Genomic DNA, 16,987 nt, shown 5'->3' with positions numbered 1-16,987 from the left:
ATGTGTGCAAAGAGACAGTTTACAATATCTGCAGAGGCTACAATTAATAAAGATCCTTTACAATAGTAGAAAGACAGATAGGGGAGTCCCCATCAGTATTTTTAGGTTATTATGCACCATACATTGTTTATTGGATACTTGTGAGAGTCCAATAGAGAGTTGCTGTGTTGGAGACACATTTGGAGACAACACTGGTTTACCCAATAACGATGCCTCCAGTTAAAAAAGAAATGTTTTACAAGCTATGGGGCAGCACCCAAGAGTATTAGAATAAAACACCTGTAACTTATTTTGCCATGAACATTACACTTTTGGGGGGGGCAAGGGAGACTTTTATCAGAGATTTGCAGATTTGAAAAAAATTGTTAGATAATTGTGTAGGTGTTTTGTGGCAAAAGTTTTGAACAGAACCTGAATGGAGAACTGCTTTCATTTAGAGCTATTAGTTTTAATTCCAATGAAAAAGCTGTGAAGGAAGATGATTTAGACATCCCTTTCAACATTGGAAACTGAGACAAAATATTGTTAACACAAAAGAAGTGAATGTTCAGTTGCTTATCCATGCTGGCTGAAGAGTTAAATATAAACATAACTTAAATGGTGCAGACTAGATTAATTTTATTAGAGTTTTAATAGCAGTATCATCACCCAATGAATAACCGGACTATGCTTACAAAATAAAGAAAAAAATACTGAAAATACACAAAATTAAAAATTAACCAACCCTATGAATTATAACAGTCCCACCTCAGAGCATAGCAAAACTCTGGATACCTACCTCCTGAAATAGCAATGGGGGGAGGGCAGTGGGACCTCCACTCCACCTATAATTTCTTATTAAACTGAACAATCATTAGCTTCTGCTGCAAGGCTTTTATACATCAGACTCAGACTGCCTCACTAACTGCTGTTTGATATTTGATGCAGCTGCAGATTCCTTTAATTAGCCACAGCTGAGCAAGCTGGGTTTGATAGCATAGTTCTCAAGTGTCAGGAAGCAGCTTGCAGATTCAGAGCTAAATTTTCAGAAGCTTGTGCAAGCACATATCTCCATATGGCTGTTTATTTGGAGGGGCACAAATGCAAAACAAATGTAAAAGGGATTTTCAAATGGAGCAGCTGAGCATCTGCAAGATTCTACCTTCCTGAAAGACAAGTGTATACAAATAAATTGGGTTTGGGTCTGGTTAGAAAATAAGCATACAATGTCAAATTTCTGGATTACACACGGGAAAAGGAGCAACCAATGAGCAGTTCTTCAAAAAGCGCCTCTACTTTCATTGGGAGATGCAGTACCAGTCTCTCCTCCCAAGTTCAGCTGTGGCACAACTATGCTGCACCACTCTGCTAGCTCTGGTGTTCCTAACCTGTGGGCCACAGGCCGATAGCAATCAATGCAACTCAGTGCTAGGTCTGGCTCTACCATACAGAGCCATCAGGAAATTGGCTAGGACAGTAAAACATTAGAGGCACGCGCATATCTACAAAGGGACTTAAGGCCTGTAACACTTAATTTTTAAGCACCTGGAATATCACTGTAATAACAACAGGATCCACAAAATGTACATTAGGCATCTAAGCACACATACAATGAATGGGGAGGGAGTGGCTAGCATGCTAGGTAGAGAACTGGCTAAACTAGCCTAGGGGAGAAGCCAAAAAGAGGGGTGTGTCCAAAGCCCCTTCTCTCTAAAAGAGTTCGATGCTTTCCTTAGCTTGCAACTCCACATCTAGAAGTTCCTGTCCTGGCATTAGGTGACTTAGGCACCTAAGCCATTTCTTGCAAGAAACAACAGAGCAAGTGGTGTTGCTGTCACCTCTCCCTTATAACTTTTAGCCTAGTAGTTAAAAGCATTCACCCGGGACAGGGGAGACCCAGCTTTAATTCTCTACTTTGCTAAATGAGGAGAAAGGATTTGACCAGGAGTCTCTTATTTCTCAAGTGTGCTATAACCACCAAACCATGGGATATGCTGATACAGGGCACCCTCAACCTCTCCTGTTGTGACTGTTCCACTTTGGATAAGTATTTAAATAGTCACAGCAAGAGAGTGAGAGAGAATCACTCTGCAATCCAGTAGTCAGGGCACCCACCTGGAAGGTAGGAGATTGAGAGTCCTGTCCCTGCTCTAATGACTATTTAATTAGCTATCCAAAGTAGAACAGCTTCAATGAGAGAGACTGAGGGAGACCCACCTCAGAATAACTTAAAGTATTTCTGGAGAGGTAGGAGGCCTCTGTTCAAATCCTTTCTCCCCATCAGGTAAAGGGGGGAATAAAATCTGGGTCTTCCATATCCAGGGAGAGAACTCTAACCACTTAGATAAAAACTTGAAAATGGAAGGCAGCGTGGGTGAAAGTGATCATGAAATGGTGGAGTTCAAATTCCAAGGAATGCTAGGAGGGAAAACAGCACAATAAAAATAATGGATTTCAAGAAGGCAAACTTTAGCAACCTTAGGGAGCTGGTAAGCAAGATCCCATGGGAAGCAAATTTAAGGGGAAAAACAGTTCAAGAGACTTATTAAGGGTACAAGAGCAAACTATCCCACTGCGTGGGAAAGATAGAAAGTACGGCAAGAGACCACCCTGGCTTAACCAGGAAATCTTCAATGATCTGAAACTCAAAATAGGAAGGATGCAAGTGCTTTGGAGGATAGGATTAAAATTCAAAATGATCTGGAAAAACTGTAGAAATGGTCTGAAGTAAATAGGATGAAATTCTAAAAGGACAAATGCAAAGTACTCTAGTTAGAAAGGAATTATCAGTTGCATACATACAAAATAGGAAATGACTGCCTAGGAAAGAGTACTTGAGAAAGGGATCTGGGGGTCATAGTGGATCACAAGCTAAATATGTCACACTGTTGCCAAAAAAGCAAATGTCATTCTGGGACATATTAACAGGAGTGTGGTAAGCAAGACACGAGAAGTAATTATTATGCTCTGCTCTGTGCTGATCAGGCCTCAACTGGAGTATTATGTCCAGTTCTGGGCACCATATTTCAGAAAGGATGTGGACAAATTGGAGAAAGTCCAGAGAAGAGCAACAAAAATGATTAAAGGTCTAGAAAACATGACTTATGAGGGAAGATTGAAAAAATTGGGTTTGTTTAGTCTGGAGAAGAGAAGACTGAAGAGGGGACATGATAACGGTTTTCAAATACATAAAAGGTTGTTACAAAGAAGAGGGAGAAAAATTGTTCTCCTTAACCTCAGAGGCTAGGACAAGAAGCAATGAACTTAAATTGCAGCAAGGACGCTTTAGGTTGGTCATTAGGAAAAACTTCCTAACTGTCAGGATAGCTAAGCATTGGAACAAATTGCCTGGGGATGTTGTGGAATCTCCATCATTGGAGATTTTTAAGAGCAGGTTAGACAAACACCTGTCAGGGATGGTCTAGATAATGCTTGGACCTGTCATAAGTGCAGAGGACTGGACTAGATGATCTTGCGAGGCCCTTCCACTCCTACAATTCTAAAGGAGGTAGCAGCACCACCTCCTCATCCTCAATTTAAATGGAGACCACTTAAAATGGGGCATTCTCAGAGCACACCTACTGGATCAGGGCCCACAGGCTAGAGAGGCAACCTTCCACCTATATTCTGCTGCTCTGAGGATCATGCTGGGGTTTAGGCATGAGTAGGTGTCTAGACAACTATCATGAGGCAGAGCATAAGTGCCCAGAGGCAGAAACTTAGCTACTGAGGGAACTTTTACAGCAGAAATTTGGATGCTAAGTGAGTTTACGAGCCTACAGAATTAAGCAGCAGCTAAACTGGGCTTTTGTGGATCGCAGTGATTCTTCAAAAAATCTGGCACTACTTAGGTGCCTAAGTACCTTTGTGGATCTAGGCCAGAATGGTCAAAGTTGGGTTCCTAGACGTAGGCAGATAAATAAAAATGGTCTGATTTTTGGAGATCCTGAGGACCCACAGTTCCTGGATGCCCAGTACCTCTGAAATCAGAGGTAAACACAGGGTTAGGGACTCATGTTTGAAAAGTTTGTCCTTGGTAACTGTACTGTAAGTAACCTGGGTGCAAGGATATACTGTTTTCAATTTTCTGCAAGATACTCTAATCACTACTGTCTCCCCCTACCTTCCAGCATAGGGAGCAATAGACCACTATTGGTGATCAAACCTCAGCCTCTGCTGTGGTAGATCATTAGCACTAGGCCATTAGAACAACCATAGTAATTAGTAATTACCTTTTAAATTTAAGCCATTACTTGGCTCCCATACTGATGGTAGTCAGACATTAACAAACTATAATTTTGTTAAGGAAGTAAAATCTTCACATTTTGTGGAGTAGACGGTTTGGTAACAGGACTGGTGGCAATTCCCCTCTAGCCCACTGATTCAAGTCTGCTCTATGTACATAACTCAAACTCATTGCTACTTGCTAGAAGGTATCTTTCTGGCAGTCTGAATAGTGAGGTCCTAGACAGAAGGGGCATGAGAGCAAAACTGGTCATTCCAGTTTAGGAATGAGGCCACTGAGCTGAGGCAGCTGCTACAGCCTGTACATCACTTCTGCACATAAACAGGATGTCATCCTTCAGGATTGAAACAGGCTGACACTTTCACAAGCACAAAATTTTCTTAAATTGTTAAAGGCAAGAGAAAAAAGAACTATAATTTTAACATCACACTGCCTTGTGATATATAGTCCCTTGGGGAAAAGGTAGTTAATATTTCTCTATGCTAATAAACAGTACAAGTGAATGAGCTCTCCGACATTGTATTTTGATCTATCAGCTAAAACACTTACAAATGCTGCAATAAAGCTGTTTTCTTTCATCATTACAAAATTACATTACAAAACTAGCTCAAACTATTACATCAAAATAAAAATAGTTTTAAGTTTTCAAAGCTTTCATAGCCATTTTTGTAGGTGTATTTATTGCTAATAAATATCAACAAGATAAATTAGAGCAGAGGTATTATCAGAGCAAGGTTATGTAGGAGCAAATCCCATTAAGGGCATCAAAAACTGTACATGTGTATCTGTAAGACAGATAAATGCTCTGGCCCCAATCCACAAAGGTACTTAGGCACCTAAGCCCCATATTTAGATGTGTAAGCATCAGGTGTAGACATCTAGGTCCCAGTTTTAGGTTCCACTGAGATCCACAAAACTTCCAACGAACTCTCTATGTACCTAAACTCACTGGGTATCTGTTTTCAGAGTAAAAGTGCCCTAGGTGCCTAAGTTTCTGCCTCTGGGAATGCACACTACTGCCTCCCTCTATGTGTCCAGACACCTATCTCATGCCTAAGCCACAGAGCGATCCACAAGCTGGGGAATCAGACAAACACCTAACTCAAGTAAGGCCTGATGTGGTAAGCATGCATAGAGGCCACCTACCAGATCAGATTCCATTCAAAATCTGGCCACTAGAGGACAAAGTGGTGGTGGTAATGGTAGTGTTGCCAAGCTTGTAACTTTTAGTCCAGTGGTTCAAGTACTTGCCTTGAATGTGGAAAACCCAGTTTCAATTCCCCTTTCAGCCTACCAGGGAGACTGAATTTGAACAGGTGTCTTCTACCTCTCAAGAGAGTGCGCTAACCACTGAGCTATGGGATAATGTGATATGGAGCTGTCTCCATTTCTCCTGCTGAAGCTGTTTCACTGTGGATAAATAATGAAAGGACTGGAGCAGGCGGCAGGACCTTGGGTCTCCACATGGGTGCCTAACCTCCAAATTAGAGTCATTCCCAGACACTCATCCTCTATGATTCAGTGATTATTTTAGAGCAGTGTTTCTCAACCTGGGAGTTTAGAGGGGTCGCAAGTGCAGAGCTGGTATTGGGGGTGGCAAGAAAGGCAATTGCCTGGAGCCACAGGGGTGCCATGAAACTAAGTTACATGCCTCAGCCCCATGGGGGTGGGACTCAGGCTTCAGGGGTACAGTAGTTTGGAAAGGTTAAGAACCACTGTTTTAGTGGAACAGTCCCGGGACCACAGATAGCACACAAATGTGGGATTGATTCTGTCTCTGACTGGTTAGGGGAGATGGTAGATCCTGGGAGATGGGAGGCTCAAGGTCCAGTTCCCTTGCTCCCGTCATTCTTTCATTATGTATCCAGTGGAACAGCTTCAACAGGAGAGACTGAGGGAGCCTGATAACAGAATATCCTGTAATATTTTCATAACCAGTATATTTTCATATATACCACTTTGCTACTCCTGCTGACAGAGGGGGACTTCTGTGCAAAAATGTACAGTTAATTAATCTAATGCAAAAGATTTTAAGGCCTCTGAAGTATCCTCCCATCAGCATCAATCCTGCAAGCGGATCCACAGCACACAGGTGCACCCTTAAACCTACATATTGCCCCTATGAAGTCAATGGGATTCCATACTGGTGCAGGAATCCACCATCCAAATCAACTTGTAGAAGCAGAGCCATGCTGAAATTTAAGATTGTGCTTTTGTATCAAGCTACAGATTGCTGGGCTGCAACTAATAAAAGTGATTACATTATTTGGGCTCCTTTATTTTTCTATATTGCAGCAACTTATGAAAGGTAACTAAAAATAAGAAAAGGAAATTGTTGACTTTTCTGGTAAGAAAATCTTAGCAAATGGCAGGCTCAGCCTGAGGCACAAACTGAAGCCTCAGCTCATCAACTGACCTGGTGTGGGGGCAGGAGTCGCACCCAAGTGGACTCAATTGCAGAATCAGGGCCCCAACCAGTGTATGCTTGGAGGCCACTAATTCAGCCAGGAGATTGTTTGGTTTTGATTTTTAATTTAATCTCTCCCCCCCACACACACACATTTTTTGTGTGAATTTAGTGCTTAGAAGTTACAAACTGCCAACCTTGGATTCTGAACTCCTTTATTTGTCTACAGAACCGCTATAGCACAGTTAAAGCAAGCTTCTTACTCAGCATATCTGCTCCCCATGTGGGAGTCACAGCTGCTGACTTGAGTGACTAAAATAAGGCCCTGATCTTGCAGTCAGACCTGCACACACAGACTAGTAAACTCTGCACAGCCACATGAGTCTGTTAGTGCCCAGCCTATGATTTTAAATGGTTTTATTTTTACTCTTGTTAGTGAACTTTCTCAAATGCCCTTCCAGTATAAGGGACGTCACTCATTTTAGTCCCACAGTTACCTACATTCCACAAAAATCTACTTTCCCCTCGCTTTTCTTGTTGAAAGACAAGGTGGGTGAGGTTTGGATCAACTTCTGTTGGTGAGAGACACAAGCTTTTGAGCCATACAGAACTCTTCTTCAGGTTGAAAGTTATTTACAGCAGAAATAACAAACCATGGCACTGAATTTGCAAGATGAGTTATGTACAGTACAGGAGTAAAACCCACAGCATTTTCAGTTACCTGCAGGACTATTTGTGTGTCCCTGATTCAGGCTCGTTGTCACACATTGTATCCCGGATTGGGCTGTGGCAGGTTAAGAGGTGCTATTGTTAGCCCTGGAAAGCCAAGGCAGCAAAAAGGCAGACTAAGAATAAGATGGAGCCTATTCCTCCCTGTGGTGGAGTCCCAATTTTCAGGGAGGGAGAAGGTACGTGCTAGGCAATAGCGGGGTGGGTGCAGCTGTCTCCATATCCCAGCTGGGGGAGGGATTGCTAGGCTGGTCTGTGGCGCGGGTGCAACTGGGCTGTGTGGTGTGGAAGGGGGGAAGGGGGTTGGGCACTGGGCCAGGCTGTTCGGCCGGGCCGGCCTGTGCAGCTTGGGGGACTTGAATGCTGGGGAGTGGGATGCTAGGCCCGGCTGTGCCCGGCAGGGGAGTGGTGTTGGGTTGGGCGGTATGGGGGCTTAGGGGTCGGAGAGGGGGTGCCGGGCTGGGCCGAGCGGAGGAGTTGGAGAGGGGGTGCCTGGCTGTTAAGCGCCGCCGCCGCCAGGCTGTGCGCGGGGGAGGGAGGTTGGGCGCCGCCGGGCTGCGGGAGGCGGGGCCGTGGCGTGCCCGGCCGCGGCAGACAGCGCGTGCAGCCGGCTCCGCAGCCAGCAGAGGGCTCGCTCGCGCCTCGCGCCGCCCGGGCTGCTTGTTCCGCGGCGCAGGTCACAGCAGCAGCAGCAGCCGCTGGCGGAGGAGGAGGAGCGGGGCGGCCCAGCCCTGCCGGGCTCGCTGTGGCTGCGCGGGGCCGCGGCCCGGGCCGGCGCCGAGGATGCCGCTGGGGCTGAAGCCCACGTGCAGCGTGTGCCGCAGCACCTCCTCCTCCATGTGGAAGAAGGGCGGCCAGGGGGAGATCCTCTGCAACAACTGCACGGGCCGCGCCGGGGCGCCCGGGCCCGGGCCCTTCGCCGCCACCTCGGCCGCCGCCCAGCACAGCAACGGGGGCGGCGGCGGCGGCAAGCAGGTGAGGGCGGGGCGCCGGGCCCGCTGTGCTGCAGCCCAGGGCCGCGGTCGCTCCCGGGGGCTCCCCGGGGGGGTGTTTGCCTGGGGCGTGGCCTTGACGCCGCCGCGGCCCGCTGCTGCCGCGCCCGGCCGTCTCGGTGCGTAGCCGGGCTAGCGGGGACTCCCACGGGTGCGTAGCTTCACCCAGGGGCCTCATCACGCGAGCAGCCGCCCGCCCGAGCGAGCGAGGGAACCTCGCTGTCTGTCTGTCTGGCCCGACCCGGGTGTCCGTGGAGGCCCTTCAGTCAGTGTCTCCCTGCGGTTTTTTTTGTGGGTTGGTTTTTCCCTGTGATGGTGGCGAGAACTGACCCGGCCTCCTCCCCGCTCTTTCATGGCTCGCCTGGCAGAGCAAACAGGAGATCCACCGGCGGTCTGCTCGGCTGAGGAACACGAAGTACAAATCCGCCCCGGCGGCGGAGAAGAAAGTTTCCACTAAAGGCAAAGGGAGAAGACACATTTTCAAGTTAAAAAATGTAAGAGGTGATTGTGCTTAATTGCTTACGCGTCTTGTCATTGTAGTGGCTTGGTCTGTGCTACCGCCTGCGTTGGTGTAATGTATGTCGCCCACGGGTGTGAATAAGCCACACACACACCCCCCCCCGAGTGACGTAAGTTACACCGACCTAAATACCAATATGGACCGGTGCTATGTTGACCAGAGAGCTTCTCCCACTGACAGAGCTACGGTGGATTTTTTTATGCCGATGGGAAAGCTCTCTTCCGTTGGCATAGAGCAGGGGTTCTCAAACTTTTTTTTTTTTTGCAGGGACCATCTTCAAAAATATTTCAGGCTGTGATGAGCCCCCCCCATCCCATGCCATCCTTCTGTGCTTCTGCCAGCAGCCGCAGCTCTTCAGCCACCCAACTCTGAAGGGCTCATTATCAGCCAGAGCCCCAGCATGCGCAGGGGCTGACAGCTTGTGACCCCCAGTTTGAGAATCCCTGGCATAGAGCATCTTCCCCAAAAGCACTAAAGCAGCATCATTGCAGTGTTTCTAGTGTAGTAGCAGTACATTCTTCCCCTCCTTTTGGTACACAGCATTAGTGTTGCAGTCTTCTCAGAGCAGCGTTCCCAGTGTGTCAAGGAAACCCAGATCTTGTAGAAATGTTTAGTTTTTCTCCAAAGTATTACTCCTTTTCTGCAGAAAGTCAAATTAAACCCAAACTGAATCCAGCTGGACAGTCCCAACTTCTTGGTCAGCACCTTCATTTCTGCCATTTCTTCATTTCATGTCTGTCAAATCCAATTTGACTTTTTTAAATAATTTCAATTAAATACACATTTTTTTAAAATAAACTTGTCATTTAAAATTGAAAGTGACAATTTATGATAATGCTTAAACTTAGAATTAAAATAATTTGAAATAAAATAAATAATATTAAGCAGTATATGTTTGCTGCCAAATTTTAAATAAAGTCAAATCATTGAACTGGTGGAAGACTCGTGTGGCTAAGCATCTGGAACCAGTTTGCTGAAATACAAAACCAGCTTTTGACAGCAGTAGCCCCTTTGCAGTTGCAGAGAGAATATTTTCTTCATTTTAGTTTATTCAGCTAGTTCAGTTCAGTGCTAGATCATTCAAAGTTAAGAAACCAATTGGAAATTGAAAAAGCAGGAATGTTTCTTTTCCTCTTTCAGTCTATGAACAAAAACTGAGAGGATGAGCTCTACTAGCTCTAAAGTCTTGGAGAACACGGTGACTAGAAACAAATCAGTTAAATTCACTAACTACATATAATACTTCGTATGTTTTGTGTTTATAATTGATTTTTATTAAGTTTTTATAAACTTTTTTCTTATGAATCCAACATATTTAAGGTAGTTTTATTTAATACAAAAATAAAATACTGTGTTTGTGCATTTGTAATTTAATTTGAATTTCCTTCCCATTAAAGCTTGACACCAGTTGCAAGTAAAAAAAGAAAATCAAATGTTAAAATGAATAAATATATGTTAAGCTGTATAATAAATGTGTATAGATACAGTGTTCTCCTGATTAGCAAAAAAGTTCCATATTTAGTGTACAGGCTGTATTTAGTTGAAAATCAATATGTTTTAATGGTTACCCTGCAAGAATCAACCTTCCTGTAGGAAAATAACTTAAAATGTACAAATAGAAAACAATTTAAATCAGTGATTTAAATGAAGGTTTCCAGCTTGCTGATTTAAATAATGATTTAGGTGATTTAAATTGCTTTGATTTAAATTAGTCCACCCTGATTTCCGATGAAATGTGCATTTGGCCCTGTTGTAGTTTCTTCTGAACTCCATTCATGCAATCAGTCTTTAGTCAAGATGGGATATGATTGCAGTGTCAGGTACACAGGTTTGGATTGCCCCTCCCCCTGAGCAGCATGAACAAACCTGCTCACAATTGTCTGTGTAAGGGATCCTTCTGCCTCCTAGTTTGAACTGAGTTCTCAAGGGTCCTGGACATTCTCCTCCTCTGTCCCTCCTGCCACCTTCCTCTCTCCTTCATGTTTAACTATGACACTGGTCATATAAGTTTATAACCAGCCAGTCTCTTTAGAACCTCATTTCTAAGATAATGAACATTAATGGTGTCATTGTCTCAATTTTTATTATAAAAGTGTAAGTATTTAGAAAAGTTTTAATTTCTTGTCCTTTTTTTGTGAAGATTCTGTTTTGGCATCTGATTTGCTAGAATTGTCTTTCCAATTTCTCAAAAACAAGGACATTTTCTTCATGAGTTTTTCTACTCTGTAAATTCTAACTCTTTTTATGTTGTTTCTTCAGCCCATCAAGGCCCCTGAATCTGTATCTACTATAATAACAGCAGAATCCATCTTTCATAAGGTATGTATCATTTATATAGAGAAAAAGATGTTGCTATTCCTCTAAGACTTTCAAAAGTTATTGCAGATAGTGAAAGGACTTTATTTACAAAAAATGTTTTCTTCCTTTCACAAACTAAATTATTGGGGAACCCTAACATCAGTGTGTTGTATTGTATAATATCGTTACATTGCTATCCCCAGTCATGGAAAATTGTTTATCCTGAACATTTTAATCTTTTTTTCTCTCCAGAGGTTAAGCATTAAATAGTGGAATTCTTACAAAGAGAACCAGCTTTTTAATTAAAAAGAAAGTATGCAAAAACACACTTGTGATTTTATGAAAAAGTGTCAGCTTTCACAGTTATTCTGGGAACCAAGCAAAATTGATATTTACTTTCAGCAGTAGTTCAAATTTAGCGTGATGGTCCTATTTTAAGTAGATGGAATATCACAGATATTGGAAGTTGCCTTTGTGCATTTCTGACTTCAAGAAGTGGTGTTGCTGCCAGTGGGAAAAGTGTAGAAATTTCAAACAAGGGGACAGTATGTATTTGACAAGTCAAGGAAAGAATAAGCCAAACTTAAAAGGGAAAGAATATTCTGAGGAAGTTTTGTTACCAAAATGTTGGTGTGTCTATCACCTTTACGAAAATAAATGCATGTTCTCACATTTGCTTCTTTAATGTTTTGTAGCAGTGTCCATAGCTAGGACAAGGCTCAAAAATCATATACAGTATTTTTTTAAAAGTGTGGTTCCTTATCTGTTTGTTTTTTTAAGGGGAAAAATTAAAATCAATAGTAAATAAGTTATCAGTTATCTCAAAGATCTGTTGACACTGCCAAAAATGTGTGTGCTGGCTGGTTACTCTTTGTGCGGCCATGTGTATTGAAGGCCTTGGTCATTGATCCACAACTTCTGGCTCTAGAATCACATGTAGCTCTTGAGGACAGCATGTACACTGGCTCTTGTGGTGCATATAGACTGGCTTTTGTGGTGCACTTGGTGACCCTTGTGTTAGCAAGGCAGTGACTGTCCACGTCTGCAGGATAGAGACTGAGACTCAGGCCACTAGAAGTTATGTGATGTTGCACAGATCATACTATGGGAGAGGAATTATTCCATTTTACAGCACCCCTTTCACTTTGATTTGAATGGCTGAATTGATGGTGCACTTGGAGAAGGGTGCAGTTTTATCTGGACTGGAGATGAGGCCTAAGCATTGTGTGTGCAAATAAATGGTGTAAAGGAGGGATAATTTGGTATTTAAAGCATCCCTGAAGAGCTGAGAATAGTTCCAGGCAGTTGCTAGTAAAATCCGGTTATTAAAAAAAAGTAATTATCTGTATCTCTTCCAGGGAGTGTACTATCAAATTGGAGATGTTGTTTCAGTGGTTGATGAGCAGGATGGAAAAACATACTATGCTCAGATTAGGGGGTTTATTCAGGACCAGTACTGTGAAAAGAGTGCAGCTTTAACATGGCTCATTCCTACCGTAGCCAGTCCTAAAGACTGTTTTGACCCTGCATCCTATATCATAGGTAAGCTCCAAGACTTCCTATTATAACTGGTACACCTGGCTAAACTGCTCCAAAAGGAACAGTCTATACAAGGACTATCTGTGATGTAGTTTATAGAATACTCTGTTGTTCTCCCGGATCATCATTTAGGTAGTAAACACTCAATGTACAGGAGTAGCTGTGCATGTGAGTAGTCCCATTTGAGTTGAATGAGATTATTCACGTGCATAAAAATAATTACAGACATAATTGTTCTGGGCTTGGGATCTTAATTGTCAGAATCTGCCGCTGGGTAGACAGGCCCAGATTCTCCCCTTAGTGACCCAAATTAGGTGAAATGCACTCTGCTTGTATAGCGAGATAGAGGGGAGGCAGACTCTGTGGCATAGTTCCAGGACAGTTTTTATTACAAACATCAAATATGAATATATTTTGAGAAAAATTAGCTGGATATGCAGTTCAAGCACTGAGAGCAGCTAACTTTATTAAATATATTTTTTCAGCTCTACTCATAACTAAATACTGCAAGAATGCTTCAACACTGATGTACGAAGAATGGGACAAATTTTAAACCGCTTTTACCATATTGATTGAACTAGTAGTGCTCTCAGATAATGCTGGCTGTTGTTCCATATTATGTTCATTCTATACATAATGTGTAAAGTTTAAAAATTTTACTTTTTTTTTTAGGACCAGAAGAAGATCTTCCAAGGAAAATGGAATACTTAGAATTTGTTTGTCATGCACCTTCAGAATATTTCAAATCTCGATCATCTCCCTTCCCTACTGTTCCTACTAGACCAGAAAAAGGCTATATCTGGACTCATGTCGGACCTACTCCTGCAATCTCCATCAAGGAAACTATTACCAACAATTTATAACCTGTGTTTGAGTACCCTTTAAAAGTATAATGTATTCATTCTCAGCCTCCCTCTGTACATCTATTACAAGAAGTTCTAAAACTCTTTTTATAAAATGTTTGGTTGGCCACGGATTATGGTGGGTTTTTTTTTTTTAATTATCTGACTTTTGAAAGAAAAAGAAAGTAAGTTTTCTTACTTGATGCTTCTGTTTCACTCTCCTGCTCCAATTAAAGCTGCCACTTTTGTCGCTGCTGCTTGAGTATTAGAAACTACAAAATTTGAATTTTCCTCTCTACTCCTATGATTTTTTGAATGATTTCTTTTCAGTTGACTGGGCCCATAGTTGTCTGATCTTGCCAATCTCTCTTACAAAAGAAGACTAGTATTATGTTCAGTATTTTAAAGAGCCATCACTACCCACACAGTGTATTGTATTGTATAGTTAAGGTAGTGTATTTTTATTCCCTGCTTTGACTTTAAGACAAACTGGAGTTCGTTCATGTGGCTATGCTCTACACAAGTTTGTTCATGTCTTTAATGAAGGAGCATTGAATGTACTGAACTGAATTTTACGAACAGGTGCTGTTATGTGGGTTTCTACAGAACTGCATAAGAGAAGGAGGCAAATTAAAGAACTACCATGCTTTGTTTTTTTTGCCACTGTCAACATTCTATGCAAAAACTTGCTGAGCCGAGCAACATTACTTGGTGCAGAAACAGCCTTGAGCCCTGACTCATGCAGGGAAGCGTTGATACGTGATGTACATAACCCCTTTGTATGAGTGTGTGCTAGGTCAGACTCTTGGGTTGGTTTTAAATTCTCTGCAGAGTGTGAGTAGGCTACTTAGTGATGGTAGTTTATAAGGATGAAAGGTAAGTAGTTAAAAAAAATTGACTTCTGACCAATAGTTTAATCATATGATTTACATTCCAAAGCAATTATTAAAGAAATAGAAGATATTTAAACATCAATATAAACAACTGGACCTCAATAAATCTAATTTTGTACATACATTTTTAAGAGCCTTCACAAGCATCTTAGAAAGGGAGAAGTATTGATTTTTTATATTTATTCCTGTGAAGAGAAAATGTTTAATAAACTCATACTAACATTTTTATACCCTTTAAGTATTTTACAATCTGCTTAGAGTGTGGGGGAAAATACTACACAGTTCAAAGCTTACACCTCCTTCATGCTTTTTAATGGATTTTTAAAATTTATATTAGGGTAGTACCCAAAAGGCTCAGTCAATGTTGAGGTGTTGTATCAGGTCCTGTACAAGCACAGACAAAGACAAGACTTGTTCCAGAGACACATTTTATCTTTGGGGAAAATTGACAGTTAAAGAATTCCCTTTCCATTACTGTACATACCCTTGACATTTAAATTAATCAGCACACCTCCCTTAATTCCACTACATCAGAGGTCCCCAAACTGTTGGTTATGGAAGAACATGGAGGGAGCGAGGCAAGGCTGGGCCAGCCCTGCTGGAGGGTGGAGAAGGAGCATCCCTCACCCCTGCTCTTCCCCTGCCTCCAGCAGTGCCTGGCCCCACCCCTCACCCAGCCTCAGTCATGGTGCCTGGGCCCTGGCTCCTAGCTGCAACCCCAGCTTTGACCAGCACAGCCACGATTCCGCTTCTGGCCCTACTCCCAGCCTCTGCCCCAGCTCCTGGAGGGGTGTGGACAGGAGTAAGGGGGGGGGGGGAGGTGGGAAGGGTGCAGCATAAAAAGTTTGAGGACCACTACATATTAACTAGCACTAGCTAGACAGTGTAACCTCAACTTTCCCCTTCACCACATGCTATGGACAATGAGTGGGGCTTGCTGCATGGCCCCCTGATCAATGTATTTGGAGTGTTTCATACCTGGGTGGGGGAGTAAATTCTAAAGTTGAGGAACTCTGCCAGTAGCTCCCAGTTCTCTGTGGAGGGGACTACTGGCCATAAATAGAGCAGAATGGCACCAGAGCTTTTATGTGCATAGGGCCTAAATCTTTCGGGGTCAGGGGTTTTATAACACAATAATACCATCTTAAATTCCACCCAGAAATGAACAAACAGCCAGTGCAGATCATGGAGCACTGTGCATGCAGCACGATACTCCTTTTATTGAGCAGGTAGCTAAATTCTGCACCAGCTTTAGTTTCCAGATGCACTTAAGATATAACTCCACCTGGAGGACATTGCAGTAATCTAATCTTAAAGTGACAAAGGCATGGGGAACAGTAGAAAGAGCCACATCCAAAAGACACATACAACATTATGTCCACATGTAAATAGAAAGCCAGTTCTCTGCCCTTCCCAAAAAAATCATTGACAGTATCCACTAATATTAGGCCCAGGTTTTCCCAACTGGCCTTTGGCAACTTAAAAGGACATAGACCTAGAGCACTGATGGTCACATAGTGTGCTCCCACCATCTCCAGAACCTCACTGACACTGACTGAAACCCATGAAGAGGAGACTCAGCTGGCATACTGTATCCAATCCCAGGTGCCACTCTTTAGGAAAAACGAGACAGCCCAGATAAGCGATACAAAAATGATAAAAGATGTAGAAAATGTGACCCATGAAGAAAGGTTAAAAAAAGTGGGTATATTAATCTCAAGAAAGAAGACTGAGAGGGGACTTTCATCTTCAAATACGCTAAGGGCTGTTATAAAGAAGACAGTGGTCAGCTGTTCTTCATGTCCACTGACACTAGGACAAAAAGTGATGGGCTTAATCTGCAGCAAGGGAGATTTAGGTTAGATATGAGAAAAACTTTTTAACGCTAAAGGTAGTTAAGCACTGGAACAGGTGTCCAAGGGACTTCCAAAGGGCGCTGTGTGGAATCTTTGTCACTAGTTTTTAAGAACAGGCTGGACAGACAGCTGTCAGGAATGATACAGGTATACTTGGTCCAGCCTCAGCACAGCAGGATGGACTGGGAAACCTGCCACGCTCCCTTAAAGCCCTACATTTATATGATTCTATTATTACCCTACCACTACACAGGCATTGCAGGTTGAATTACTAAACTTAGCTACAAAATAAGAAGCAGTTTTCTCTTACTGGAAGGTATTTGAAACAGCCACACACTGAAGGCAGCTTATTTTAACCAAAATGTCCACCATGCGAAATAAATCTGCTGAGCAGAGATGTTGCAGAAGCTATGATGGAGGCAAAGAACCTTTCTTTTGCCTCTTGCATAGCCATGGCATAAGGCTGCTAAAACATCTTTCACAGGCAGTCAGCTATAGTCTGAGACTTCCCCCACTGGTCATCTAGGGATAGATTTTTAAAGGTATTTAGGCATCTAAAGCTGCAGATAGGCAGCCAGTGGAATTTTTCTAGGACCCTGACTCCTATTGATTTCAAGGATGTTGCAGTGCCAAAGTCCCCATAGTGACTCTAGCCCCAACCTCTTCACCAGGCCTCCATATCCCCA

General features: G+C 42.9%; 1 protein-coding gene across 1 annotated transcript; it reads left to right on the top strand.

Moving 5' to 3' along the window:
- Window positions 1-7,946: 7,946 nt before the first annotated feature.
- On the top strand, window positions 7,947-14,407 carry GATAD1 (GATA zinc finger domain containing 1). The gene is made up of 5 exons (XM_067562206.1): window positions 7,947-8,336; window positions 8,722-8,847; window positions 11,133-11,192; window positions 12,530-12,713; window positions 13,383-14,407. The coding sequence occupies exons 1-5, from the start codon at window positions 8,145-8,147 to the stop codon at window positions 13,571-13,573; spliced, it is 753 nt and encodes a 250-aa protein (XP_067418307.1). The 5' UTR covers window positions 7,947-8,144; the 3' UTR covers window positions 13,574-14,407.
- Window positions 14,408-16,987: the final 2,580 nt, after the last annotated feature.

This window comes from Emydura macquarii, unplaced genomic scaffold, assembly GCF_026122565.2.
Source record: "Emydura macquarii macquarii isolate MOO-44397 ecotype Brisbane River unplaced genomic scaffold, CSIRO-AGI_Emac_v2 contig_2422, whole genome shotgun sequence".
In the NCBI taxonomy this organism is placed as follows: domain Eukaryota; kingdom Metazoa; phylum Chordata; order Testudines; family Chelidae; genus Emydura; species Emydura macquarii.
This window is presented reverse-complemented; position numbering and strand designations above follow the sequence as displayed.

Bases quoted from the DNA above. Each gene is read 5' to 3' on its own strand.
- GATAD1 (XM_067562206.1), top strand. From the start codon at position 8,145: ATGCCGCTGGGGCTGAAGCCCACGTGCAGCGTGTGCCGCAGCACCTCC. The intron at 8,337-8,721 runs GTGAGGGCGGGG...CTCGCCTGGCAG, and splicing joins GCGGCGGCGGCGGCAAGCAG to AGCAAACAGGAGATCCACCG. The intron at 11,193-12,529 runs GTATGTATCATT...TATCTCTTCCAG, and splicing joins CAGAATCCATCTTTCATAAG to GGAGTGTACTATCAAATTGG.